This window comes from Dasypus novemcinctus, chromosome 15 (assembly GCF_030445035.2).
Source record: "Dasypus novemcinctus isolate mDasNov1 chromosome 15, mDasNov1.1.hap2, whole genome shotgun sequence".
Taxonomy (NCBI): Eukaryota; Metazoa; Chordata; class Mammalia; order Cingulata; family Dasypodidae; genus Dasypus; species Dasypus novemcinctus.
The window spans coordinates 4,254,793-4,281,462 of record NC_080687.1 but is presented as its reverse complement, the minus strand read 5'-3'; the positions used below and the strand labels follow the sequence as shown (position 1 = coordinate 4,281,462).

Genomic DNA, 26,670 nt, shown 5'->3' with positions numbered 1-26,670 from the left:
AGTGTGCATTTATGTGCCCACCCCGGGGTTGGCGTCCCGCGCGGCGGCCGGATGGGGCGGCCTCAGTCACCCTAGAAAAGGCTTCCCAGGGAACCTGCCGTGTCTGCTTCTCGCCCTCCGCCCTCAGGTTTGCTTTTCACTTAACAATGGCAGATGGGTCAAACATTCCAAGGGGTTTCCAGATGGGTCTTGGGTGCCAGGGCTTTCTCTAATGGACAGCACATGGTCAGCTGCTTCCCATGCTCCTCCTTGGATTTCCTGTATTCCAAGCCAAGTTTTTGTTATGTATTTTGTAAAGTGGGTGGAAAAATAGCATAAAAACATGGGTTTGGGCTTAACCATTTAAGCCAGCTCAGCTTCAAGTGACCCACTTTACTAGAACTTTGACTAAGTCCAGAAGCCTTGCATGCCTGAATCATCTTCTCAGGTGGTTTTCCACGAGTGTAATGATTTGCGGCAAATATCACTGTCCAGTTTAGTTCAGATACAATACAAAATAATTTGTTTCTATTCTGTGGTTAAGCTTGACTACAGTGAAGTAATTTCAGGATTAAGATTTGCAATCCAGACTGTCTAATACAATGTACGAAACAAACTGTTTCTCTTTCTCTTTCTGTAGCCCATTGGCGCTTTGAACCCCAAGAGAGCTGTGTTCTACGCAGAGCGCTACGAGACGTGGGACGACGAGAACAGCCCGCCCTGCCACTACAACACGCACTACTCCACGGCCGCCTCCACCCTGGCCTGGCTCGTTCGAATTGTGAGTGTCTTCATCAACTGCACTTCCTTTTAATCCTTTACATTTTTTAACATCCATAAATTAAAAATCAAATACACTTAATTTTTTTTAAAAAAAGGATTAAAGACCAATAAAGAGATTTCCAAAGTCTAGCAAAAGCTAAATGCTTTTTTTTTTTTTTAATGAATCATCTCCTTTGCAAAATCGGGTTAGGAAGATTATCGTGAGCTCCGTAAAGCTAAACCTGTCGTAAAGGAACCAAACTCATAGACTCATTTTCCTTTATCCCACTGCCTCCTTTCTCACAAGTGCTTCTAGCTGCCACGCACCCTGTCCCTCTTTCTCGTGCTTCTTTGGCAATGTAGTGCCAATGCATTACAATTTCTTAGTGTTTTAAAGACCTCTTTCTGTTTGCTATCTCTTTATCCTAAGATATAGCTATATTCAAGTCTCTCTTATCTTTAAAAAAACAAGGAAACCATGCTCCTTCCTTCTGGCCCCCGCCGGCTCCACAGTCAATTCCCCATTTTTCTCCTTTCAAACCTCACGTATTAGAATGGCCTCTACCACCCTCTCTCTGCAGGCCCCGTCTCGCTTGCCTCGGACATGGAGTATGGGTAGGTTTTAACCAACCTGTAAATCACGGAGAGGTGTTCTGCCACAAGCAGTTACTGCTGTAAAATGTTTATGATTCAGTTTATTTGAACCCACATTTTACATTTACAGCAGCAACTGGGTTGTGAGAATTCAGTGAGATTATATATGCGATAGATAGTATTTTGAAATGTGTAAGGAGTATTCAAAGGTTTTTGTGTAATCAAATTAGCTTAAGCCTGACTTACAGGACTTATTCAGATACCTTTCAAGTGTGAGTCCATAAAAATATGTTATCAATAAGTGAGTTAAGTTAACCTACTTCTATTCCTAATAAGCTAAATACTTTAAGTCAGAAATCAGTTTATCCTTGAGTATATTATTCCAGTGAAATAAAGCCTAAGTCGATTCAAGAATATGGAAGAATGTTCTACACGTTTATCTTATTCATGCCCATTTAGTATTGTTTGTAGCACTGCTGCAAAATAGAAATCTAATACAAGGCACTTGTATAACTTGAAGTTTCTGATAGCCACATGTAAGAGAGTAAAAAGAAACAGGTCAAATTAATTTTAGTAAGTCTGTTAGTTAACCTGCTATATCCTAGATACTGTAATTGCAACATGTAACTAACATAACAATGATTAATGAGATAGTTTACCTTCTTTTTTCCAAACTCTGTCTTTGATATCAGAGTGTATCTTACACTTAACGCACACCTCAGTTTGAACTAGTCATATGTCAAAAGTTCAGCCTCCTGTGGCTAGTGGCTGCTATTACAGAGAGAAGGCAGCTCTGGAATTGCTTTTATGGGAACTTGGCTAGCCAACACACCTTACGTCTAGCTTTTACACTCAGCAGTATCTTGGTCTAGTAGCTTACTAAGTGTTTAACCTAATGATGCAAGGAATTTAGGAAGGAGAGAATGCATTAAAATCTGTGTCACTAAGAACTTGTTCATAAAAATAACATAGAGATTAACGTAAGTGTCTGCCCTTTACCCTTCAAGCCCCTTTATCCCTAACTCATTAAACTCACTTTTAGTTTGTCAATATGTTTGATATGATAATGCTAATAATTGCTTAAAATGCTACTGAACTACATACCTCCTTACTTTAAACTAAAAATACTATTTTAGACAAGCTACCAGGAGATCACGCGTCTAAATTTCACCACTCTATATAAGGCTATTTCCTTGCTAGCCACTCTTAGCCAAATGATGCATAATGCATTGTAGCAGAGTTTGGAGTTTCCTCAGGTATTAATAGTACAGACTGACGGCTTTTACTTGGAATGTTGTTCTTTTAAGTCTTGCCCTGGACCTATAATATTCACACAAACATACTTAAATCTTCCCACTGACCCGGCAGCCCTCAGGGACCTACTCGTCTTGCAAACTCATTTTCTTCCACCTTACTATTCAAAACGCACTTCCCAAACATTTACTCATATTTCTGAGGGAGCTAAATAGATTGTGCAGCAAAAGCCAATTTATAAATCAGTTCTTTAGACTTTGGAACTTCTTTATAAATTATAGGTCTTTTGAAAGCTTACCCAAGAGCTTGTTTAAACTGTAATGTAGCTTAAAAAGTGAAGATTTGCAGTGAAAAAATAGTAGAAGCACTTGGCAATCATGGTCATCTAAAGCCACAATCTGATGCTAGGGAATACTAGATGGCTATCGTGTTTGTCTTCGGTATTGATGCTCGAGACAGTGCAGGTTTACTTAGAGGGAGCGGAGGAGCTTGGTCATGCTACAGGTTAACCATAGAAACTTCTGTGAGGATTCTGGAAGATCCCTGGGTTCTTTGAAAAACAATGAGGAGAAAATTAACTTATGGAGTTAGGGAAAGCCCAGTTTACATGCTGGTTTTTCCGTTTCCTAGTGCGTGCCCTTGAACCTTCTCAGGAATAATAATACCTGCCCTGCAGGGTAAAGATGAGGTGAGCTGCCGGGGTGGGGCAGTGCCGGCCCTCCGAGCGCCCTTACCCTGCTCTCCATCACTGCATGTCACTGCACAACTTCCGCCTTTCCTCGTCATTGATGTGCTTATACCCCAGTCATCATGGATGGGTTGGTATTTGGCTTTCAGATGGAATGGAAAGAAGGAAAAAGAAAATTCCAAGGGGAGAGGGACATCAGGAGAAGTTGTCTGTGAGATGGCTAAGCACAAGTGGACAGAATGGGAGGGACGAATGAAGGAGCTGGGTTCAACTGCGGGAGGGTGGCAGGGCTGCCAGGACCACACGGTGCTGGAGGGGCCATGCAGGTGCTGGGGGGCACTGCAGACCCCCAGGGTGCAGGTGGAGAGGCAGCACCGAGGAAGCCGGGGCGTACAGAGCAGCAGGAGGCAGCCTGCTGATGATGACTTGGATCGGGGGACCTAACTCTAAGGCCAAAGAGTGTCTTTATTTCAGTTTCTGCAGTTTCTGCTGAATATGTATTCATTTGTACATTTTATCTCCCAAATGGAACGTTTTTCTAGTATGATGATAAAATACTTAATACGGCTTCATACACACAGAAAATGGTTCCATCAGCATGTGGTGGGAGAATAAACGTACAAGCACCTTAAGTTAATGCAGCACTTGAGGAAATGGAGGGGGGCCGGCCCGGGGCGGAGGTACTAGGGGACAGGTGGAGGGACGTGCTCTCCAGGCCCCGGGCTGCAGGAGCAGCGCTCACTTGGCAGCAGACAGCTGGTCCGTTTCTGTCGTCCTCCACCTCCATAGCGGCCTTCAAAAATGAGAATATATGTCAGCAATGTGTGGCCCTGGAAGAGTTCTTAATCAGGTCCTTCTAAAGGTTCCTTAAAACAGTGAGAGGCAGAATTTTTTAGTGTTCTCAGCTTTGGGGTAATGCAAGATTCCCAAGCTCAGCAGCCAGAAGCTTAACAGTGTCTTCAGAGTACCCGTCCTTATCGCGTATCCACCCATCAGCACAATTCTTGGCATGACTTCGTTCAGGGCTGAAGACTGGGGAGGATTTTATGATTTAGGATGGGGTAGAGCTCAGCTTTTAGTGGCTGATGTAAGAAGCAAGGCTTTGCATGTATAAACATCCATTTAATAGGTGAGAAAAGCATGGAGACAAGTCTGGGCCCCTACATGACTCTGCCTACTACCCACTGAGGGGAAATAAATCCATGCCTTACTCCAGCATCCTGGGATCAGGAAAAGTGGATTCTAAAGACAGGACTCTTTGGGAAGCAGACTTGTCCCAATGGATAGGGCATCCGCCTACCACATGGGAGGTCCACGGTTCAAACCCTGGGCCTCCTTGACCCATGTGATGAGCTGGCCCACGTGCAGTGCTGATGTGCGCAAGGAGTGCCCTGCCCGCAGGGGTGTCGCCACAAAGGGGAGCCCCACGCGCAAGGAGTGTGCCCCATAAGGAGAGCCGCCCAGCACGAAAGAAAGTGCAGCCTGCCCAAGAATGGCACCACACATACGGAGAGCTGACACACAAGGTGACGCAACAAAAAGAAACACAGATTCCCGGTGCTGCTGATAAAGATAGAAGCGGTCACAGAAGAACACACAGCGAATGGACAGAGAGCAGACAACTGGTGGGGATGGAAGGGAAGAAAAATAAATCTTTAAAAAATAAATAAATAAATAAATAAAGACAGGACTCTGTCTGACAGTGGTTAGGAACTCACCTTTAGCCGCCCGCCAGCTCCCAGCAGTCCATCGTTGGGTGCTGACCATGATGAGCCAGGAGCTCACAGGGGACGGGTGCTCGGGGAACCGGGAGGCTGGAGGCAGGGCACCCAGCGAGAGATCTGCATGTTTCACTCTGTTTAACTTTACTACTTCTAGGATATCCCCACTTTAATTTAGTGATCAGATGTACTGCACTCATTTCCTTGTGTTTGATAGCGAATTAGTAGTCTACAAAGCAAATGAAGGAAAGAAATCTCCTAAGAATGTTTTCTCTCAACTTAATTTTGGTGGCATCCGTCTGTCTCTCAGTGACACTCCAACAGCAACGTGGGTGTCTGGGGTGTGGATCTGCTTTTCAGGGGGATCAAGAGTGCCCCTCTCGGCCTGTATATTCCTACAGCATTCTTGACATTAACTCCTCCATCACACTTCTCTCTGACTCACAACCAACAATGAAATATCAACAGTACGTTACAAATTTATAAAATGGGTGACATCAAGTCACAGCTAAAGCTCAGGAGGAAGTTGAGGAAGATGGGCTTTTATGAGCTGGTGCCCCACAGCCAGCCCTTTACGGCTGGCGGCGAGCAGGGGAGATTAAAGGGGCACGTAATGCTTTATGCATATAAAAATTTTAAAAGAATGACATGTTCAAAAAAAACTACAGTATTTAGGAACATGTCATGCTGATTTCTTGGCATTATCAGTCTTAGAGGTGGTACATCGTTCATTCTAGATTTAAGAGAGAAGAATTGAACTATGGAAAAAAAGATATATGTAATTAACCAAGAAATCATTAAGGACAAATGCCATTTAATACTTTAAAAATTGGAATCAAATATGATGATTAGGAAAACAGTGCCTCCTTCCCAAATAAAACTGTGGAAAAGCATTAAAATTGATTGCATCGGGACTTGTGATAATGCTATTCCGAGGGTCCAAGCTATGAAAACACGCCTGGACAGCAGACTCTGTGCTAGCCTACGGTAAACATCCCAGAATCTGGAAGAATCTTGAGTATTAAGTCTCATCTGGACTGTATTTCGTTTACTCAGCAGACATGCACTGCATGCCAGCAGTGGTTCCCGGTGGTGGAGGAAAGACTGGCTAGCAAGAGGTGGCGCGCGCCATCCACAGCGGGCAGCGGCAGGTCCGGAGCCCTGGGCAGCGCGAGCAGGGCGCCCGCACCCCGAGGGGGTCAGCTCGCTACTTGAGCACTGGAAGCCTCGGGGGGCCAGGGAGGTCCGTGCCCGTGAAAATGAGCAGATGGAAAGGACAGAGCCAGGGAGCAGAGCGAGGGAAGCAGGCTGCAGGACGTGGTGGACAGAGGACAAGGAAGGAGAGGCCAGGCAAGGGGTGAGGGGGGCACAGAGAGGGATGAGGGCCCCGGCGCCAAGGCCCCAAGAGCCGCCAGGGACCTCGTGGGGTGGCACATGTCATGCTGGCCAGGCGCAGCGCCGTCCTGCTCCTCTCCCAGCCTCCATGGGGAGCCTGAGGTGGGCGTCCGAGCCATTTCTGAGTCCATTCATTATTGGGAAGAAGGTCCGCGTTGTAAATTGACAGAAACCGGAATCATCTATCGTGAAACCATAGACCATTAAAACCCATCCCTGCAGACAAGGGGACAGGCCACCAGGCACAGGGTGCCGGGTCGCCACCGCCCACCCACGCGGGCCCCCCAGCACCCTGCACTGCCTGCACCTCTCGGGGCTTCAGAGGTGGCCATGCCTTAGGAGCAGAGGGGGCAGCTGTGGGCCCCTTCACAATGATCGAGATCCCGCTTCTGTTTTCTCGCGCAGGAACCTTTCACAACCTTCTTCCTCAACGCAAACGAAGGGAAATTCGACCACCCAGATCGCACCTTCTCCTCGGTGGCCAGGTCCTGGAGAACCAGCCAGAGAGACACGTCTGATGTGAAGGTAGGCGCCTTTGTCTCTTGACATTACTGAATTCCAAAACATGCTTCAATTTGGATTTTTATATTCAAGCTAAATAGAAAGCATTTTACATTGCAGGTTCGTTTCATAATATTTTTAAATTATATGGTACATCTAACCTAAAAAGAAACCAAGGAAAATCATTTTGAACATCACAGAAAATGGTTCAGGATCATTTTATATTACTCTGGGTGTTTTCGTTATTTCAAAAAATTCCTATCTAATTTAGATCGAATAATCAGGAGATGAGAAAAAAGCCTGTAAATTGCCTTTCCTGCTGTTAACTCAATATTTGGCCCGTTCCATAAAACACAGCAGGAATTGGATTTGACCTTAAAGTGTCATATTGTTATAGCTGGCCCAGCTCTGGGTTTGCATGGCCTGGGGCGATTAATAAAGCATTAATGACAAGACCCATTTAAAATGTAGGCTTTTCTGTAGAGCCTTAGCTTTTACTAGCCTGTGCCTGGGGACACCATCCAACAATACACATTAGATTAAACCAACACACACAATTTCCAGAAACAGCCTGAGAGCAGAGTAATTTTACAGTTGGTACTACTTACCTATTGTTAAATATAAAAATTTGCCTTTCATTGACATGGACTCTCCTAAAAAAAAAAAAAAAAGGTTATATTCATAACAATGGCAATATCTTCGTTCTTGCTCTCATTTTGCTCATTTTTTCCTGAGAATAAGATTTTATCACAAAGTTGATGCAAAGGCAGATGTGTTTCTTATTTTCAGGGCTTTTCCTTCAAGGCAAAAATATTTTCCATCACTGTCCCTCATACTATTGAATATAAAAATGTTATGGCATCATTCCATTTGGGGTTTTACCTGTCCCAACAAAAAGCAGTGCATTACAGTCAAAATAATTATACATATATTTATGGATGTTTATTGCAAAACATTTTTAAAAGGCAGTTGCAGTCTTCCTAAATTATAAGGAAACTGGATGAATAGAACAGTTTTTGTTCGGTTCTTTTCCAAAGCAGAAAACAAAGTCAGGGGATCCAAGCAGTGTGAGGCATATCTATGTGTTCGATTAATTGCCATCAAACTTTCCATAACTGAATATTAATTTATACATACAACTTACACTTGGAAAAAAGCAAGAGAATTTAGCATGCATCTTTGGCATATTAAACTCCAAAGACCCACATTTTTCTTATAATAATCTCATAACTTGATTGAGGATTTAAACTCTGAAATATCCTTAAATCATTATTTAAACTGATTTGCTGCCAGTGACACCAGGAATGGAATCCATTTCTTATTTAATGACACTTTGAGAAATAAAAGAGAAAGCAGGGAGTCTTTAGGCTTATACTGAACAACTATATATAGAATTAGGACAGTGCTCATAAACACTCATAAATATTCTGTGTGCGAATTAAAACCACCATTGAACGCTTCCTATCACCTGTAAGGTTATTTATGTCTTAATTCAGAGCTTTTCCCCATAGTATCAAACCACTGCAAGGGACAGTGCCTCTCCAGCAGTGCGTGACGTCCTCACAAGCAGAAAATGGGCTCTTCCCCAGCCCACCTTCCGCACCCTCACACACGGTGGGTCAGTCACTCCAGCTGATGTTCGTGGCCTCAGCTTTCCTCTTCTCCCCCCCCCCCCCCCCCGGAATGCTGTGGCCCCCTCGGCCCAGCGAGCACCTCCCCGCTGCAAGGCCAGGCCAGTCTCCTGGAGACCGGCCACCCTCCGTGCTTGGCCTTCCAGAACTGCAGCGGTGTCCCCAGCAGTTCTCAGAAACTTTCCCGACATCCTGCTACTAGTTGTGATGCTTTGGCTTCTGGACTCATGAGTGAAGGCAGTGCAGTCGAGGTTTGCACTAACTCGGAAGGGTTTTTATTTTTCATCCTCGAACAACCCTACCGAAGACAAAGAAGTATTCATCTTTTAACCAAGACCTAACTGGTTCTGAGGCAGCTCATTTCCCAGCCCCGCACTGCAGAGCTGGCTCTCGCGACAGTGCTCTCCTGCCCCCGAGCCCTTCGGCTCCGGGGACAGTCCACCTTGACTGCCTGCCTTCTCGGGGCGCCTGCTGTCTACCTAGGCAGTCATTTATTCACAGTCTCCCATCGATGGGTAGCTCGTCCTCCCTGCAGTTTCTACTTTTGAACACGAGGCTGCGATGAACATCTTTGCCATGGAGATCTTCACCTTCGTGTGCCTGTGCAAGGGAGATCCCTGCTCACGGGGCCCTAAGGAGACCGATTTTGAAGGATATTCCAAGCAGGACAGTCCCCTCCCTGCAGCAGTGTGTGCAGGTGACTCCTGCCCCGCCTTCGGGCGCTGCCAGCACCAGCGTTTCACCTTTTCCTACTCGAGAAGTGAGAAGGGAGTTTCTGTTTTGTTTGCCTTTCTTTAATTACGAGTGAAACTGACCACGTTTTCATATATATCTGTTGACCCGAAAACTATCTTTTTCCCCTTTTTCTTACTGGTTTAGAAAAGATCTTTGAAATTGCCAAAAGCTGCTCTGCAAGCAGGGTTTTCCGGAGCCTTTCAGTTTGTTAGGTTCCAGTTGTATTTTCAGGCTTTCGTGTGTGTATCCAAAGGAATCAGCCTCTCTTTATAGCATCTGAATTTGGGGTCCTCATGACAGGGATGTTAAAGAGAAGACATGCTTTAAGAAAACGTACTTCCATTTTGGGAGAGGGAAAGGTTCCATGCAATATCCACCCGGTCGGCCGCGTCGTGTGAGGAAGACGCAGGGTGGCGGGGAGGGGCCGGCCGGCCTGTCTTGAGGGGGCCGTGTCCTCCCGTGGGAGGGACACCACCACGGCCGAAGGATGACCTTCCGGGGAGAGGCCCCGAGTCGTCCGACAGCTCGGTGTTACTTACTATTTTTTCCTTTCTCTCCTCCTGCACAGACTTGGTAACAGTGACATTCGACTTCAGCTCCTCAACTAATTTTCCTTAATGCCCCAAAAGTTGTTCTATCACTTTTTGCATAGTGCGTGGATATTAGAAAAGGTAGCTGTGACCAAAATGTCACTAGGGTGACGTGGTGTAAATTAATACAGGTAATGGAGGTGCCCACCACCAACACACTGACACATCATGGGCACTGGTGGACTTAACGGATGCCAGGGGAGCAATCTTTTGGAAAAGAAAGAAAGAAAGAAAAAAAATGGCAGCTTTAAAGCCTTGCAATGAGTTATTTTAGGAAAGTGAAAACGTCTGGGTTGGATTTGATTTCACCAGGACGCCATAAAATTATATACTCTCTGAGCAAAATATATTAAGCTGAAATGTCAGGTTTGATGCCATAGGTATACAGTTATGATAGTGTTGATAATGGCCTTCTATCATTTTAAGACTTACTTTCAAGTCCAATTTCTCAGCAGCTTGAACTTGTCATGAGCTTGTAAATTAGAAATTGTGTTTGTGGATATTTTGTTATTATAGACTGAACACATATAATAGTATTAACTGTGCCGTGGGGTTTTAGTATAGCTGTTAAAAATAAATAAGAGATCACATTTAGAGACACAAAATGCCGGTTATCATTTCATTTTGCCATTCCTTTAATAATATTTAGTGTCTTTCTGCATTGTTTTTCCCTGAAAATGTTTTAAATTACTTGTACACTTTCCTTATAATGAGACCGATTAACGAAAATCTGTCATTGGGAAGACAGGAAGCAGCGCGGCTGCATCTCAAGTTGGCAAAGCGCGGCCAGTGCGCTCGCAGCGGCCTCCTGCCACCTCCCACGGTGGAATCGAGCCCCTGTTTTTTATTAGAGAAGTTGTCAGTTTATAGAAAAATCATGCAGAAAGTACAGAGTTCCTGTATACACCCCACACACCCACACAGTTTTCCCTATTCTTAACACTTTGCATCAGTGTGGAGCTTGGTTATAACTGATGAACGATTTTTTTAAACCGCTAACTGTAATCCTTATTTTGCATCAGGGTTCGCTCTCAGTTATGCAGTTCTAGGTGATTTTTTTTAATGTTTATTCTGGTAATATATATAAAACCCACAATTTCCCATTTTAGCCACAGTCAAAGCTCCATTCATTGGCATAATATTTAAGAGTTTCACACAGCTTTTGTGTTGGTTTTTGGTGGAATCCTCAAAGCAGCACCCTGAGGTAGATGCTGCCCTCATCCCAGTTTCATTAAGCGATTGGCCTGAGTTCGCCCAGCAGGTAAGGAGGTGGTGGAGCCAGCTCTGGGGTCTGCTCAGGAGTCCCACAGCTGTAGCCACTGAATGGAGAACGGGCTGCCCACCCCACCCACCCCAAAGTCATTCCGCCCCGGTCTCAGAAGGTGACCCTGTCTGGACTTGGGGTCTTCGCTGATGAGATTAGTGAAGACGAGTCCTTCACTACAGTGGTGGAGGTCCTCTCGAGGGGGTCGTGTGGAGACACGGCGCAGGGGGAGCCCTCAGGGAAAGAGCAGCGCTGGGGTGCAGCCAAGGAGGGCCCGGGCCCCTTCTCCCTCGAACCTGCCGATGCCGTGGCTCTGGACTTCCAGCTGCGAGAACCCGGAGAGAATAAACGTGTGCAGTTCTGAGCCCCCGGCGTGTGGTCCTCGGCGCGCCGGCCCTGGGACTCTAATCCAGGTGGCACACGGCTGTCATTCTTCCACATGAGCATCTGATCATAGCCGATGGGCCACCATGTAACAAACCACCTCCAGTGGAGCAGCTGAAAATCACAGCGGCCGCGTACTTCCTCCCGGCTCTGCGGTGGGCATCCAGCTCGGGCACGGCTTGCCTCTCACCCACGTGCTGTCAGCCGGTGTCTTTCACTTGCCACGGCTGCTGTGTCACACGCTGGTTGAGTTAAACAGCAGGAATTCCTGGTCTCCGAGTCTCAGAGGCTGGAAGCTGAAAGCCAAGGGGTGGCAAGGCGTGCATCCCCGGGAGGCCACGGGCTCTGGAGCTGGCCTGCCACAGCGTGGTGAGTGCGAGCTCTCTCTCCGCCGTGTGGCCGGCTCTCTCCATCCTGGCATCAGTCATCTGTGACCATGTCCACATTTCCTCTCCTTATAAGGGCACCAGTCCTATTGGATTAGGGCCCAGCCCAATCCAGTTGAGCCCATCTTAACTCTATTCACAAGAGTTCCCATCTGCAGGGCCAGAGCATAACCTTCCAACAGACCTCTTGGGCACCCAACTTGATCCATAACTGCTGGGGTGGCTCACGTGGGGCTGGATGGTCATGACGATTCACTCATACGCCCGATGCTGTAGTCGAATGGCTGGACCAGCTGGGGGCTAGCTGGCGCGCTTTCGTTGCATGGTCTTTGCACCAAGATTGCCGCTCGTTTTCCTGGAGCCTGGCCTCCAAGAGGACAAAACATGGAAGCTACAAGTCCACTCAAGGTCTCGGCCCAGAAGTCACATCCTGTCACCTCCGCACCATCCCATTGGTCAAAACAAGTCCCGAGGCCAAGGCATTATGGGAGAGGAGGAGTGTCCCCTCCCCGCCCCGCCCACCACCCCCCCCACCCCCCGTGAGATGAGTAGCAAAGCCCAATTTCAGAAGAACATGGCAGTTGGAGGTAGGGTTGTGGCCATCTTGGGAGAAACCATCCACCACAGTCCTCTCTTTGATCACAGTTTACATTCCTCCCCACCAGTTTCATCCCACCTTTGCTTCAGGCTCAGAGTCTAGTATCTCGTGATGCGTACCAGAGCAGGTAAGGTGCAGCGGTTCCTAACCCTGAGACGTGGACGCTAAGAAAGTCAAGTTCTCCATCCCATCTACACCCAGCCATCAGTGATGAGCCAAGAAGAGGTGAACTTCCATAGACACGAGAATGCCAAGGGGAGCGTGTGGAGCATTCCCAGCAGGTCTGAAATCCACCCAGGGACATGCTGGCAGTTTCCTGGGCTCTGGGGACAGGGAGTGTCTGTCGATCAGGACCCAGCTATGCTGTCTGGGCATGGCTGCCTAACCCAATGTTCCCAGGACCCTTGCTTACATCCTCTGGGGTCTTGGCTTTGCTCTCTGAATCATCCTTTATTTTCCATAAGAAACAGCCAGTGCTTGCAACTGAGTAGCTTTCCAGCAAGCTTTCTGACCACAGAAAGTTGGAGATGAAAGCCTGTTTTGCCTGAGTTGGTACAGCTCCTTTAAAACTATGAGCAGCGTGGACCAGGTTCATGGGAGTCACTATAGTGGGTCATGCAGACAATGTCAAGAGTTTATATATATAAGACAATATATGTAAAACACTTAGAACAGTGCCAACAGATAGTCAGATACAAATAAATGTTGCCTGCTATTTTAAAATGAACTACCAGAGGTATCATTTAAGCTGATTCCTGTCTTGGAGCACAGATTTTTTTTTTTTTATCTTTTTTTAAAAAGATAAATAGATCACACAAACGCTACATTAAAAAACAGAAGAGGTTCCCATATATCCCACTCCCCACCCCACCCCACCCCGCTCCTCCCACATCAACATCCCCTTTCATCAGTGAGGCACATTCATTGCATTTGGTGAATACACCCTTAAGCACTGCCACCTCATGGACCATAGTTTACATTGTAGTTCACACTCTCCCCCAGTCCATCTAGCGGGTTATGGCAGGATATACAATGTCTTGCATCTGTCCCTGCAGTATCATTCAGGACAACTCCAATTCCCAAATGCCCCGTATCACACCTCTTCCTCCCTCTCCCTGCCCTCAGCAACTCCCGTGGCCACCATATCCACATCAGTAATCTAGTTCCATTGCTAGAGTCACAGCAGTTTATATAGAATACCAGGAAGTCCAATCCATATTATATTCCTCCATCCTGTGGACCCTGGGATGGCAATGTCCACTCCACCTCTAAATCGAGAGGGGGCTTAGATTCCACATGGCTGATGGATGCAATTCTCCTTTTAATTGTAGACACTCTTGGTTCCCTGGTGTGGTGGTTGACCATTCTCACCTCCCCATCAGCTGACCTGGGTACGTCCTACAAACCAAAGAGTAGGTGCTGAAATTCTGCTGAGGCTCAGGGCCTAGCTAGCACATAGACAGTCCAGAGATTCAAGTCTCCTAAGCACACACCAACCCCAGCGCCAATCACAGGTTCAGTAAAAGTGACAGAAGAGGCATGTGTAGAAAGGTCACATCTGAGTACAGCTCCATCACAACCAGGAGCACAAATTCCAAAGTAAGGCCTACTGGCAGGGCACTAAACTCCAGAGCCACGGCCATGACCGTAGGACCTGTGTGGGGCACAGATATTGTAATTGTGGGCTTCTTGGACACAACCAGTTGAAACACAGATGTAACTCTCTTAATCATTAGGTTTTTATCTTTAAAATGAGGACATTTTAAAAGTAATATAACTGTGACTACAAACTATATACTAATGTCTTGTATTTATATACCAATTTAAAGAAAAAATGCTACTTGAAGCAACATTTTAAAACAATAAAACTGAGGCACAAAAATTTGCTCCCGTTTGGCTCCTGCAGTCACTTAGACGTTCTGAGATCTTGCTGCCTCCTTGGTCAGAATGCCCAAACTTTCCCTACTCAGCACCTGCAGGGTTCAGACAGCCTTGGCCCCTGCCAGCTGTGGTGTTACAATGTTACAAAGCCTCTAGGGGCCTTGGGATAAGCTGACTTCTGCTTTGCATCTCTTCCCAGTCGATGTTAGAATTCAGGGCGAGTTGTTTTGCCTCTTCAAACATCACGTCTCAACAGCTCAGTTAACCTGTGCGTCTGCATTCTGGTCGACCAGATAACTGAAGAAAACACTCTTACTCAAGAGTCATCCTAGAGGCCCCGTACTGTGACTTTTCATTTGACTGGTCCCCGTTGACCTTCCTGATGTTCCTACTGAATGCTCTTGTTCCTGCCTCTCTAAATAACCATCAGGGCAGCCCTTCTAGCCTCAGAATGAATCACGGCTGCTTTGGGTTCCCGTCTTCCTAGAGAGCTTCAATTTAAAATGAAAAGGGTCCTGCTTCTACCCCTTCTGCAGCTGGTGTAAAACTTTGCTGGCAACTTTTAAACCAACTTCTTCAACATTTAAAATCAAGCTCTTTTACGTTTTTGAATCTTGCAAACATCATTAGAATATTCAAGACAATATTTTTTTAACTGCAAAAGTTTCCCCTCAAAAGTTACACATTTTAATTCTGGACTCATTTGTCTTTCATTTAGTAAAGCACTGCTTTGGTCCTTTTCCCCACCATCTGCACATTCCCCAGAAGATTTCTAGTGATAGTAAAATAACTTCACTCTCTTCAGTTGTTTAATATTTAATGAGCACCTGCTGCATGCAAAGTATAGCAGCAAGAGCTATAAGGGATTCAGCCAAATATAAACCTCACAAAATAAGACTCTACCGTTTGCTTTTGCCCAAACTGTTACTATTATGAAACCCTATATTTCTTGGGCCTTTGTGAATCTAATTTAATGGCTTGTGGTGAAATAATATTATAGTGGTAAGTAGATTAAAAATAACCACATATTTTTTATGGCTCTCCACCACAGAAAAGATTGGAAAAAATATATATGGAATGCATTATGAAGCACCACAGTAGTTGAAGATAACTCTTTGGACTGCTTTAAATAAATAAAAGCTCTGTTTCACTATACCCTTGTGGATATATATCCCTCTGTCCTCAAGCTGTTCATGTAGTCTAGTTTTAGAGATAGGGCATGAACTCAAATAACCGATGACAAATCCCTGGCTTGTGTGAGTTTCTTGTGTATAATTCGCTCTCCAGACTAAGCCTCTGCATGACCTCACGCTCATCCCCCGCTTCAGACCTTTGGGATGCTATTGCTAGTCACCATCACATAAAGAGTGGATAAATGTGCAAATAGCAACATTTTTCCCCTTCTCCGCACCTTTTCTTCCAAACAGTGAGAGTAAGACCACAAGAAATGTGTCTGAGTCCCTTTAATGCAGTGGAATATCTCTGCATTTCTGGTTGGGTACCAACACATGAGATCAGCAGTAACACTTACTTCCTCCTAATCAGTGGTCACACACCTCTACCAAATTGCTTCTCTCAGTGACTGGTGTCCACTGACATGCTCATCCAGCACTGCCGGCCAAGCTCTTTACAGTCCTTGCTGATAGAATATTGCTGAGGCACCCTTTAGGCCCTGCCTTTTCCATCAGCAAAGCCATATCATTATGGGTAAGGAAACATGTTTATTTACCTTGTGGTTTTTCTTCCAGCCCCTTCTCAGTTTCCCATATTGTGCTCATGTCATTGAAGATTTATGTTAATTTATATAATTCCGCTTCTCCCTTCCCACATAGTTCATTGCACCTGCAATGTATGTTATAAGTAGTTTATTGTTAACATGAGCCTTCTAATTCCCCCCTTTCTGTTCTTACATGCCCAGGCCCACATCTCTGTTAACTCACCGCCTTCTTGCTGACCTTGGTGGCTGTTGAATGTCACTCCCCTTGATAAAGTCCCACAGCCTGACCCTCACTCACCACAAGGAAGAGTTGCCTTTCCCGCGTCCATGGTGTTCTTGCTGCTGGCTCCCCCTCCCCCACCCACGTCTCTACCCCTCCCCAGGCCACCCAGTAGCTTGCAATAGAACAAATTTGATTGTGTCACAAACTCTTCTCTAAAACTTATTTTGCCAATGAGACAAAATGCATTGGCGTAAAATTGCCTTCATCTGACCCCAAATACCTCTCACCTCCCCGTCTCGACCTCTTCCCCCTGCTATGTCCTGCACCCCACCCGTGTTTGGTCTCGCCCTTCCTCGGCTGCACGCCAAATCAGCGCTCCCTGATGGTCCCATCTTCACCTTAACCGTGAACTTACGGCTCAGATGTCTGGTCCCCCATGAAGACTTTGCTGACTTGTCCAGACTCCCTGCTGTCTCCTCCAGGCTCCCTGGCACTCTGTTCAGACCCCTTTCACAGCTATTGTTGTCTGTCACAACCATCTGTTTACGCATCTGCCACATACACCAGACCATGAGTTACTTGAATGGTTAGGCCAAGTCTTGGGGATTTTTTATTTCCTTAGTACCCATCACAGTGTCTGGTACTCAAAATCTTTACTACATGAATAAATTAACATTAGGAAGTATGCAATGATTTGTTTCCATTCATATGGTTTAAATAGAAGAAATTCTCTGTGTAAGTTTCATTTACCCAGAAAATTCAGTTACATGAATCTGCTTCTGCTCTCATAGTGCTGGAGAAAATAAACACTCCTATCTTTTTTCTTGTTCGTGAGAATGGATACTGGTCAGACTCTCACAGAGAATTTCTAGGATCAATACCCACTTATGTCATGACAGATACAGGCTGGTGTCAGCGGAACCTCTGAAGAGGAAGCTTTGAGGTTTGCTTTTTAGAAATTTAAGGCTCAGCTCTAGTTGCAGCCCTCTTGGACTGGGTTTGAATATGTCCTCGGCATCCCAGAGAAGGCACAGTAAGGTTCGGATTCCAGGCACTGCCTCATCGGTGTTGTTCGTGTTACACAAACAAGTGTCCTTGTGCTCTTCACAGCTTAATTTAGTAAATCCTCAGTTAGATATCTGAAAAAAGATGGTCTAGATGACGTACATGAAAACTACATGGTTTTGTCTTGTATTTGGTTTTTTTATTGCATTTTCTCCCTGTTGCTTAAAAAAAAAAGGACAACATGAAATTAAAATGCTTACGGTCTTAAAATCAGCTCATTGCTATTTCACACACATCTAAGGTACTATCCATCAGTCTCAAGTTTGCCTAAAATCTAGTCGTATGTGGCTTACACACAAATAACACAAGTTGTCTTTGCATCCAATTTATTTAGAATTCTCCACCCAGGTGGCATATGAATATTTAAAACTGATTATCATGTTACATATTTTCTCTTCATTGTGTTTAATGGTAGGTATTAACAATAATTTATTTAGCCAAATTACAAAATAAAACTATGACCATCTTTATAAAATCATATATTATGATTGCCAATTTAGTTAAAATAAAGAGAAATGGTTTTTAATAAACACTGGCAACAACTTTTTAAAAATGTATTAAAAATGCATTAATAATACTCAGAAAAGGTTTTTAAGCAGCCTAGAATTTTTCTTAAAGAGCTTTACGTAGTTGTTTACTAGTGCTATTGCAACTGTTGTTAATTTGTATAGCTATTTCTCTTAATTTGTGATAGGATAAGATTGTAAGCTAATAACATTTTGAAATGCTGACTATTATATGCATAAACTGTCAGGTGAATTGTTCAAGAGAAATGTGTTGTCGTCATTTCCTAGACATCCTATCTAAAGGAAATTAAATGAAGAATAGAATTAAGTAACCAGATACCAGTTTTTAATAAAGAAATTATTTTGTGTATTCGGCAGATTTTTATAAACTGTGTTGACTATGCTGCATTTTCACTCTTGGCAGGAGCTAATTCCAGAGTTCTACTACCTGCCGGAGATGTTCGTCAACAGCAATGGGTATAATCTTGGAGTCCGAGAAGACGAAGTGGTGGTGAACGACATCGACCTGCCCCCGTGGGCAAAAAAGCCGGAAGACTTTGTGCGGATCAACAGGATGGTGAGAGCGATCGGGGCTTTGGTTTAGCCGTGATCGGGAAGTTAAACTATTCTGTGGTGGTCTCTTAGCTGTTACCAAATTGCCATTCCTTATCTATAAAAACAAGGTTAAAATGTAGGGGGAAAAACAGCATTTTACTGTGGTCTTTGGAAGCGTGCCTTCTTTTTGTCAAGTGGTCTTGCCTTTGGTGAGGGAAAGGATGTAATTCAGTGATATTTGCTCCTTCGAGAGAGAACCATGGACAAGCGACTTACTGTACCATACTCTAATGCTTAAGAGAAATGTCCAGTCCTTAATTTTGTTAATGATTAAATATGCATTCTTTTTTTCATTCATTATAAAAATAGCCAGAGCCGGAAAAAATGTACATTCAGAACATGTTTGTATGTAGAACGTATTAAGCCATGAAACTTAAGATGTGCCACTTGGGAAGCAGACTTGGCCCAGTGGTTAGGGCGTCCGTCTACCACATGGGAGGTCCTTGGTTCAAACCCTGGGCCTCCTTGACCCATGTGGAGCTGGCCCATGTGCAGTGCTGATGTGCGCAAGGAGTGCTGTGCCACGCAGGGGTGTCCCCCGCATATGGGAGCCCCATGCTCAAGGAGTGCACCCCATAAGGAGAGCCGCCCAGCATGAAAGAAAGTGCAGCCTGCCCAGAAATGGTGCTACACACACGGAGAGCTAACACAACAAGATGACACAACAAAAAGAAACACAGATTCTCATGCCGCTGACAACAACAGAAGCGGACAAAGAAGAACACGCAGCAAATAGACACAGAGAACAGACAACCGGGGCGGGGGAATGGGGAGGAAAGGGAAAGAAATAAATAAATCTTTGAAGAAAAGATGTGCCACTCTTGTTTCTGTGAGAGCTGCGCCTGGACAGGCTTGCTCAGCGGCTCTTGTATGGACGGGCTGGACAGAGGTGCCCCAGGCATGGCCTCCGCTCCAGGGCTTGCAAGAGCGCTTGCCTCGATTGTGGTATGATGGCACAGCTAGGCAGCCCTCGGGAGGAGTCAGGAAGCAAATGATGCATAGTCGCACTGTGGGGTGCCACGCAGCCATCCACAGGAGGCCCTTGGTACAGCACTGTCTATCAAAAAGCAAAATAAGGAAAACAAAAGTAAAGGCGTGCCTTGAAGAGAGTCTTACCTAGATGATGCCATGACTCTTTCATCTGTGTGGCAGGCATCAGCATGTGTCGAAATAAGGGATTTATAGATAGTGTTTACAAGCAGGAATTTTATTGATTTTTCTCTGTTTTTATCTATATAGAAGGAGAATTTAATCTCAGTATGATTAAGGCATGTGGGCATGAACCACTTCACAAAAAGTATCCTCTCTAGTGGGTTGTTTTTCTTGGTCAATTGAAGAATTGTATCAGTAAAACCAGTGAACCAAAATATATTTTTAACATTTTTTCCCTGCCCCTGATTTTTTTCCCAACTGTCTCATAAACATGTTTTATTTTGTTCTTACAGTTTTTTTGAATCAGAATTCAACTGAGGTTGCCATATTGCAATGGACTTCATATATTCCTTAAGCCTCTTTGATTGGTTTTTTGTTTGTTTCGTTTCTTTGGTGACAGCTTTATTGAGATATAACTTGCTTGCCATATAATTTGCCCATTTAAAACATGCCATTCATTGGTTTTTAGTGTATTCACAGTGGTGTGCAACTTTCACCACTGTCGATCTTCAAACACTTTCCGGTCCCCAGAGAGAACCCCCGTGGCCTTTAGCACCCCACCCTGCCCTCTGCCCTCCATTTCCTCACTCCCTTTTTCCTTTGAGTATCCTTTCTGTAGAAAGTCGTGCTGACATCTGTGTTTGCAAGCACCATGTAGGCTCTGTAACCCGGTTTTGCCACTTTGGGGGAACATGATGTATTGCATAAATTCTAAGTGTGGTTTCTCTCACTTCTCAATCTCTGTTTTTGGTACTTTTCTGATATATGAAATTACTTCATATGATCTCCCTGAAAAATAGATTATGTCTTCAGATTTTTCATGTGAAGGATTTATACTTTAGGGATGCACACCCCCAAAACGCTGCTGAGGTTTCGAGCTGGAGCCTGACCACTGAACTCTCCCGCGTGAACGCTGGCAGTGATGTGAGGGGTGCACATCTACGTCAGCCACGCCAGCGCCTTGTGCCTCCAGGGCCAGACCTGTGCCTGGCAGCTGGTCAGCGAGTCTTGGCTGGATGAAGGAATGAATGAAGGAACGAATGGTGTAGGAGGGGTAAACTGAAGGCTGTCCCCATGTGGTCTGGGTAGGCCCCAGCTAGTCAAGCTGATTGGCCCCTCACGTAGCACAGCAGACGGGCTCGCCGGGCCCTCCCACTCACGCCACCCCGCGGGCGGGCACTGGCGCGCAGTGGGCTTCCCATCAGGCCTGGGGCGGCTTTTCGTCCACTTTCATACTTTCTCCATTCCGCAGGTGAGAAATGTGCAGCTCACTGTCCAATAGTGTCTTCACCCAGGGCAGCGACGCTGGTCAGCGGTGAAGTCCCGGCTCAAGAGCGGGAAATGTTTCAAATCCAGAAGTCCCGCTCCCTTCAGCCCCACCTCGGATACGGGCTCTTCTCTGCGCATTCACTGAGGTTGTTGGGACTGTGGTTGAGGATTGGTGGCTGTCAGTTAAGATTTAACTGATTTCCTTTTTTTTTCTTTTTTTTTTTTACTTCATGGATGCTGTGAGTGCAGATACTGTATAAATTCTACACGTTCACTCAACCACACAGAAGAGAACAGTACGACTTATACCTTTTCCTTTCTGCTGGACATTTCACATTTCTCGATTTGCTCATGTATAACCAAAATTAAACTAGTCTTACACTAGGAAATTTTATATGACCTTTTGGTAGACTTTGAATATGCACAAAAGCAGACCAGACAAACAGGCCCCGGTGTCAGAATGAGCCTTATTTCCTGATAGGAATAGACGGTTTTCGGTGGTGCCCAGTCCACGAAGTGGGGAAGGGTTTGCTTTCCTAATGAAAGCTGATCAGTTGAGAAGACAGTCTTCAGGTCAGGGAAGACTTTGTTAATGACACAGGGAAAGGTCTTAGGTTTAAAAGAATTGGAGAGAAGGTTTTCCATAAATACCGTCTAGCCCACCTTTTCTCAAATATGTAAGTGACCAGATCAGCTGATTATATTGTGGACATAGGATATCTGGCCTTTGCGTTTCCAGAAGAAGTTATCTACCCAAGATTGGTTTTTTAAAGATTTATTTATTTTTATTTATTTCTCTCCTCTTCGCCGCCCCCTCCCCCCAGGGTTGTCTGCTCTCTGTGTCCATTCACTGTTTGTTCTTCTGTGACCACTTCTATCCTTATCAACGGCACCGGGAATCTGTGTTTCTTTTTATTGTCAACTCTCTGTATGTGCGGCGCCACTCCTGGGCAGGCTGCACTTTTTTCGCGCTGGGTGGCTCTCCTTATGGGGCACACTCCTTGCGTGTGGGGCTCCCATACACAGGGGACACCCCTGCGTGGCAGGGCACTCCTTGCGCGCATCAGCACTGCACATGGGCCAGCTCCACACTTGTCAAGGAGGCCCGGGGTTTGAACCACGGACCTCCCATGTGGTAGGCGGATGCCCTAACCACTGGGCCAAGTCCGCTTCCCTGAAAGGCCTTTAAGCAGAGCCTTCTTGTGTTAGAAAGAAGCCTTTGGAGAAGCCGGTGGTGTGGACAGAGCGGCTGGCTCCCTTCACTTCCCCAGTAGCTCCTTGACACTGCATTGCCAGAGCAGCCTGTAGTGCTCCAGCGGCAGTGAAGTGTGGGCACCAGACCGGAAGCCTGAGCAGAGCACTGCCTGTTTACTGGGCGCAGCCCGTCAGTGCCGCTCGGTGGGGAGAAGCCACCTGTGCTGCAGAGACGAGGCTGCACCAGGCAGGTGGGCCCCTGGCCCCAGCACACCTCTTCTGAGGGCCTAGCTGCACTCCGGGTCCAGAGGCCGGTCACCTGCCCCGGCTGACCTGCCTTGTCCGGGTCGCCCTCTGTCTTCTCCGATATTCTGCTGTGTACGTTGACTGCCATGGATTTAGGAGATTAAGAGATACCTGTCAAAGTAGGATTCTGAAAGGAAACTGACTTCCAGACAAGTGGTGCAGGACCGACTTGAAATCCATACAGAAGGCCCTCAGCCCTGCCTCCTGCCGTCACTACGCACTAACTCAGAATTGACCATGGACCTAAGGCAAAACCTAAAGCCGTAGAACATCTAAAGGAAAACGAAGAGAAGAGAGAATCTGTGACCTCAGGATGGGTAAGATGTCTAAGATCCAGCATCAAAGCATGAGCCAGAAAGGAAAACAATGATAAACTGACTTTCAAAATTTCCTTCTCTTTGAAAGACACCGGTAAGAAAATGAAAAAAACAAGCCATAGACTGTGAGAAAATACTTGCAATCCACATCCGATAGAGGACTTGGGTCTATACAGCATTCAAAAATTAATAAGAAAATCTAGTTTTTAAAGGATGCAAAAGATTTGAACAGACTCTTCACAAAAAAAGATCTGCAGATGGCAAAAGAGCATACGAAGAAATGCTCAGCATCGAGTCATGAAGAAAAGGCAAATTAAAACCATAATGAGAAACCACTACATATTAGAATGGCAAAAACAAAACAAAACGGCATTCCAAGTGCTGGTGAAGATGCAGAGCAACTGGAATTCAACTGCCCTGTAGTAGGGCAATGGTTTCTTATAAAGTTAGACCCACTTACCATGTAACCCAGCAATCACACTTCTAGGTATTGACCCAAGAAAAAGGAAAACTTTTATCTTTATTCATTATCACCAAAAACTGGAAACTGCCCAAATGCCCTTCAGCTGGTGAACAGAAAATTCTGGCACATGAATACAGTGGAGTCCTAGTAATAATTAGCCATGATAAGGAACCAAGTCCCAATACATGGATCAGCCCCCTAAAGATACACACTGTAGGATTTCACGTGTATGACGTCTTAGAAAGGGCAGATACAGAGGCAAAAAAAACAGTGAAATAGATGAGTGGTCGCCAAGAGCTAGGAGTGGGAGGGGTTGGCTCCAGATGGTCATGGGAATTTTCAGGTTGACGGAACTATTCTTGGTCGTGTGCATTACATGACAGTATGTATTCATCAAAATTCATACAACTGTGCACTACAATGGGTACATTTGCTTATATAAAGTATACCTCAAATAATTGACTTGACAGAAAATTGGTGGCTGTATACATAAAGTACATAAAGGACTACCCAGTCATTGTTTTCCTCAAGAACTCCCATATAAACCCCCTTCTCTCACGGCCCGTAAAATCAGGACCTCAAACCGCAGCGTCTTCAGGGATGTCAACAGAACACTCAGTCGTCTTCCCGCCTCCACTGGATGGTGCTAGCACGTTTTAACAGCTTTGCTGAGATGTAGCGTACCTGCTGTGAACTTCACTTATTTTAAATATACAACGTAGAGATTTTTAGTGAATTCAGAGCTATGGGACCATCACCACAAACCAAACACCAGACATGTCCTTGGCCCCAGAAGGCTCCTGTGCCCATCTGCGGCCACCCCCATCCCTCCCCTGGCCCACAGAGCCGCTCGCCACTTCCTGCCTCTCTTGAGCTGCCAAACCTGGACGTCTCACGGAAGTAGAGTCCTGAGTTTCGGGCCTGAATTCCTTCCCTTAGCACACTGGTTTTGAGGTTTGTCGTACAGGAGCATGTATCGGTACTTTGTTCCTCCTCTTGTCCAGTGCTGCATCATCATATGGCTACATCGACATTCGATTTAGCCATTCACCAGCGGATAGGCACTTGGATTGTTTCCACTATTTGGCTGTTAGGAATGATGCGCTGTGAACATTTACATGCAGTCTCTGTGTTGACATAGCTTTTCATTTCTCTTGGGTAGATACCTAGGGGTAGAGTTGCTGGGTCGTGGTGGATTTATGTTTAGCTTTGTAAGAAACTGCCAAACTGTTTTCCGAAGTGAATGTACCATTTCGCTTTCAGACCAGCAGCGTATGAGGATTCTGGTTTCCCTACGTCCCTGCCAGCGCTCTCTGTCGCCTGTTGTTGCTTTCACTGTAGCGTCCCAGGGGTGTGAAGTGGCGTCTCACTGCGGTTCTGCGCTTCCCTGTGGCTGATGACAGGGAGCATCTTCCTGTGCTTGCTGCAGCCAGAGCATTTTTACATTTGTTCTAATCAAGCAGTTCCAGGGGCTCGTAATGGCCCCTGCCTTCACGTTCTTCTTTGGTGAAGGGAGTTCCGTGTCCCCAGAATTAATAACTTTGTTACTGATGACACCTTGTTGAATAAAAGAAGGGCAGTCGTGCTTCAGGCCCGGAGTGCCACCCGTTACTACAGGTGAGAAACCATCCTTTGAGCTGAGAGGAACTAAACACGCACGACCGTGCACTCTTGACCAAGGCTGCCCGAAAAGTCCCCTCGGTCATCTGGTATGTTGGATATTACCAACAAATTCATTGCCGTCCAACAAATTAACTGTCCAGATAAATACAAAGTTTCTAGATAAGTGAGAACTTTTTTTAAAGCAGTTTTATGTTTATCTTTCTAGTATTTATGACCACATGGTTCCTTATCCTCATACAGAGAATGTGAAATCTAATTCTTCTCTTTAAAAATCAAGATTATCATCCTGAGTATCCCCCATTTTTCTGTGGAGTGATATAATCTCCACCTCTTGCTGTGCCTGTGCTTTTCCTCAGGAAGTCAGCTATCTCCTCATGCTGCCACTCTGTTTCCTCTGTAACAACCCTCTGTCATTTCCATTAGAATTTCTTGCTGTTAATCCTCTCTAGCTGGCCACTGTCTGATTAATTCCAGACTTGGGAGCCGTGTCCTGACAGCTGAAGTTGACAAAGTCCTGTCCTTGGCACAAATGCTGCTGTAGACAGGACCCAGCTGGCATCTCTCCTCGCGTACACACAGCTGGACGCCTGGCCATGGAACACTTTCCTTACTTCCACGGTGTCGCTGAACATAGTTTTTCTCCACTTTCCTCTTCTCAAGACGCACTGCTGGCAACTGCTGCCACTGAGGATGGCTACTTGGATCCTGGTCACTTTGGCCCAAACCCCTGAGTCACTCCAGGGTCAGGCTGTCCAGGACAAAATGATGGCAGCGATTGTGCCAGCACTGGCTCATGCCGTGTATCGAGCGCTTGTTCTGCGCCAGGTTCCGCACTGAGAGCCTCTGGCACATTGCTCCTTTAATCCTCAGGCTCACCCTGAAGCCCGGGGAGGCGACGTAACTTCCCAGATGTCACCTCCTTATCGAAGGACAGTGCTCTGACTGCAGCCTCCAGGACCGAGTATGCGGTGGAGAGATGCACTCCGGTGGGCAAAGGAAACGCGAAGCAAACGTGCCTCCCCGCCGGAAGCCAGTGCCTTCCGGTCGGCAAAAGACAAGCACGACCCTGGGGGGCTGGGTCCCAGCCCAGCAGCTCTCCAGTGCTGACCTTGCGGGCAGCCCCCATTTCTGCCACTTTCATCCTCTGATCGTCTCCCTATAAGCCACAGAAACCTCTCCTCGTGGGGAACTGAGAGAGCTCCAGCTCCCACTGTCCGGCAGGTGTGAGAAGACAATGGGAAATGCCACTAGTTTACACTGTAAACTTTAGAGTCATGGGATTTTAGAGCTGGAATGATGTTCATTCAAATAAGACCGAGGCCCACAGAGCCAAGCGGCCGCCTGGGGCCTGCCGTGCTACGGGTGGACCTCTGCCCATGCGTCCCTCGGTCTCGTTTCCTAGGCACTGGCAGCAGAGCCACGGGAGCTCGTCAAGGCATCGGCACAGTGCCGGCGTCTGTGGCTCCTCTGCCACGTGGCAAGGCTGGTGGTGGCGTCTGCCCGTCTCTCCTCCGCCCCTGGGGTTTGCTGCTTTCAGCTTCTGCTTCCCTGGCTTTCCCTCCGCCTGAGTTTCCTTCTCTTACGAAGGACTCAGTGAGAGGATTAAGTTCCGCCCTGGCCACGCCTTAGCTGAAGTAACCTCATCAAAAGGGCCTTTACACCGCCCTAAAGGTCAGCTTGAAGAACGGATTTTCTGGGGTGCAGGACCTTCCAGACCACCGTGCAAATCTTCACCCGTGTTTGGATTAAATACGGCTTTATAGATTGAGCTGAGAACCCCCACAGATTGGAGTCATGCTCTTTCCACTGTAGGACGTGTTCCGAACACCAGCTGTTCAGAGGACTCGGGGACAGCCA

At 46.1% G+C, this 26,670-nt stretch overlaps 1 protein-coding gene across 6 annotated transcripts in view; it reads left to right on the top strand.

The window, feature by feature from the left end:
• NBEA (neurobeachin) overlaps positions 1-26,670 on the top strand; it is a 579,373-nt gene that overhangs the window by 508,500 nt on the left and 44,203 nt on the right. For all 6 annotated transcript variants that reach the window (XM_071208160.1, XM_071208159.1, XM_071208158.1 and 3 more), the window contains exons 45-47: positions 620-760; positions 6,799-6,918; positions 18,299-18,451. In XM_071208160.1, coding sequence (XP_071064261.1) covers positions 620-760; positions 6,799-6,918; positions 18,299-18,451 — 414 coding nt within the window. The remainder of the gene's footprint in view (positions 1-619; positions 761-6,798; positions 6,919-18,298; positions 18,452-26,670) is intronic.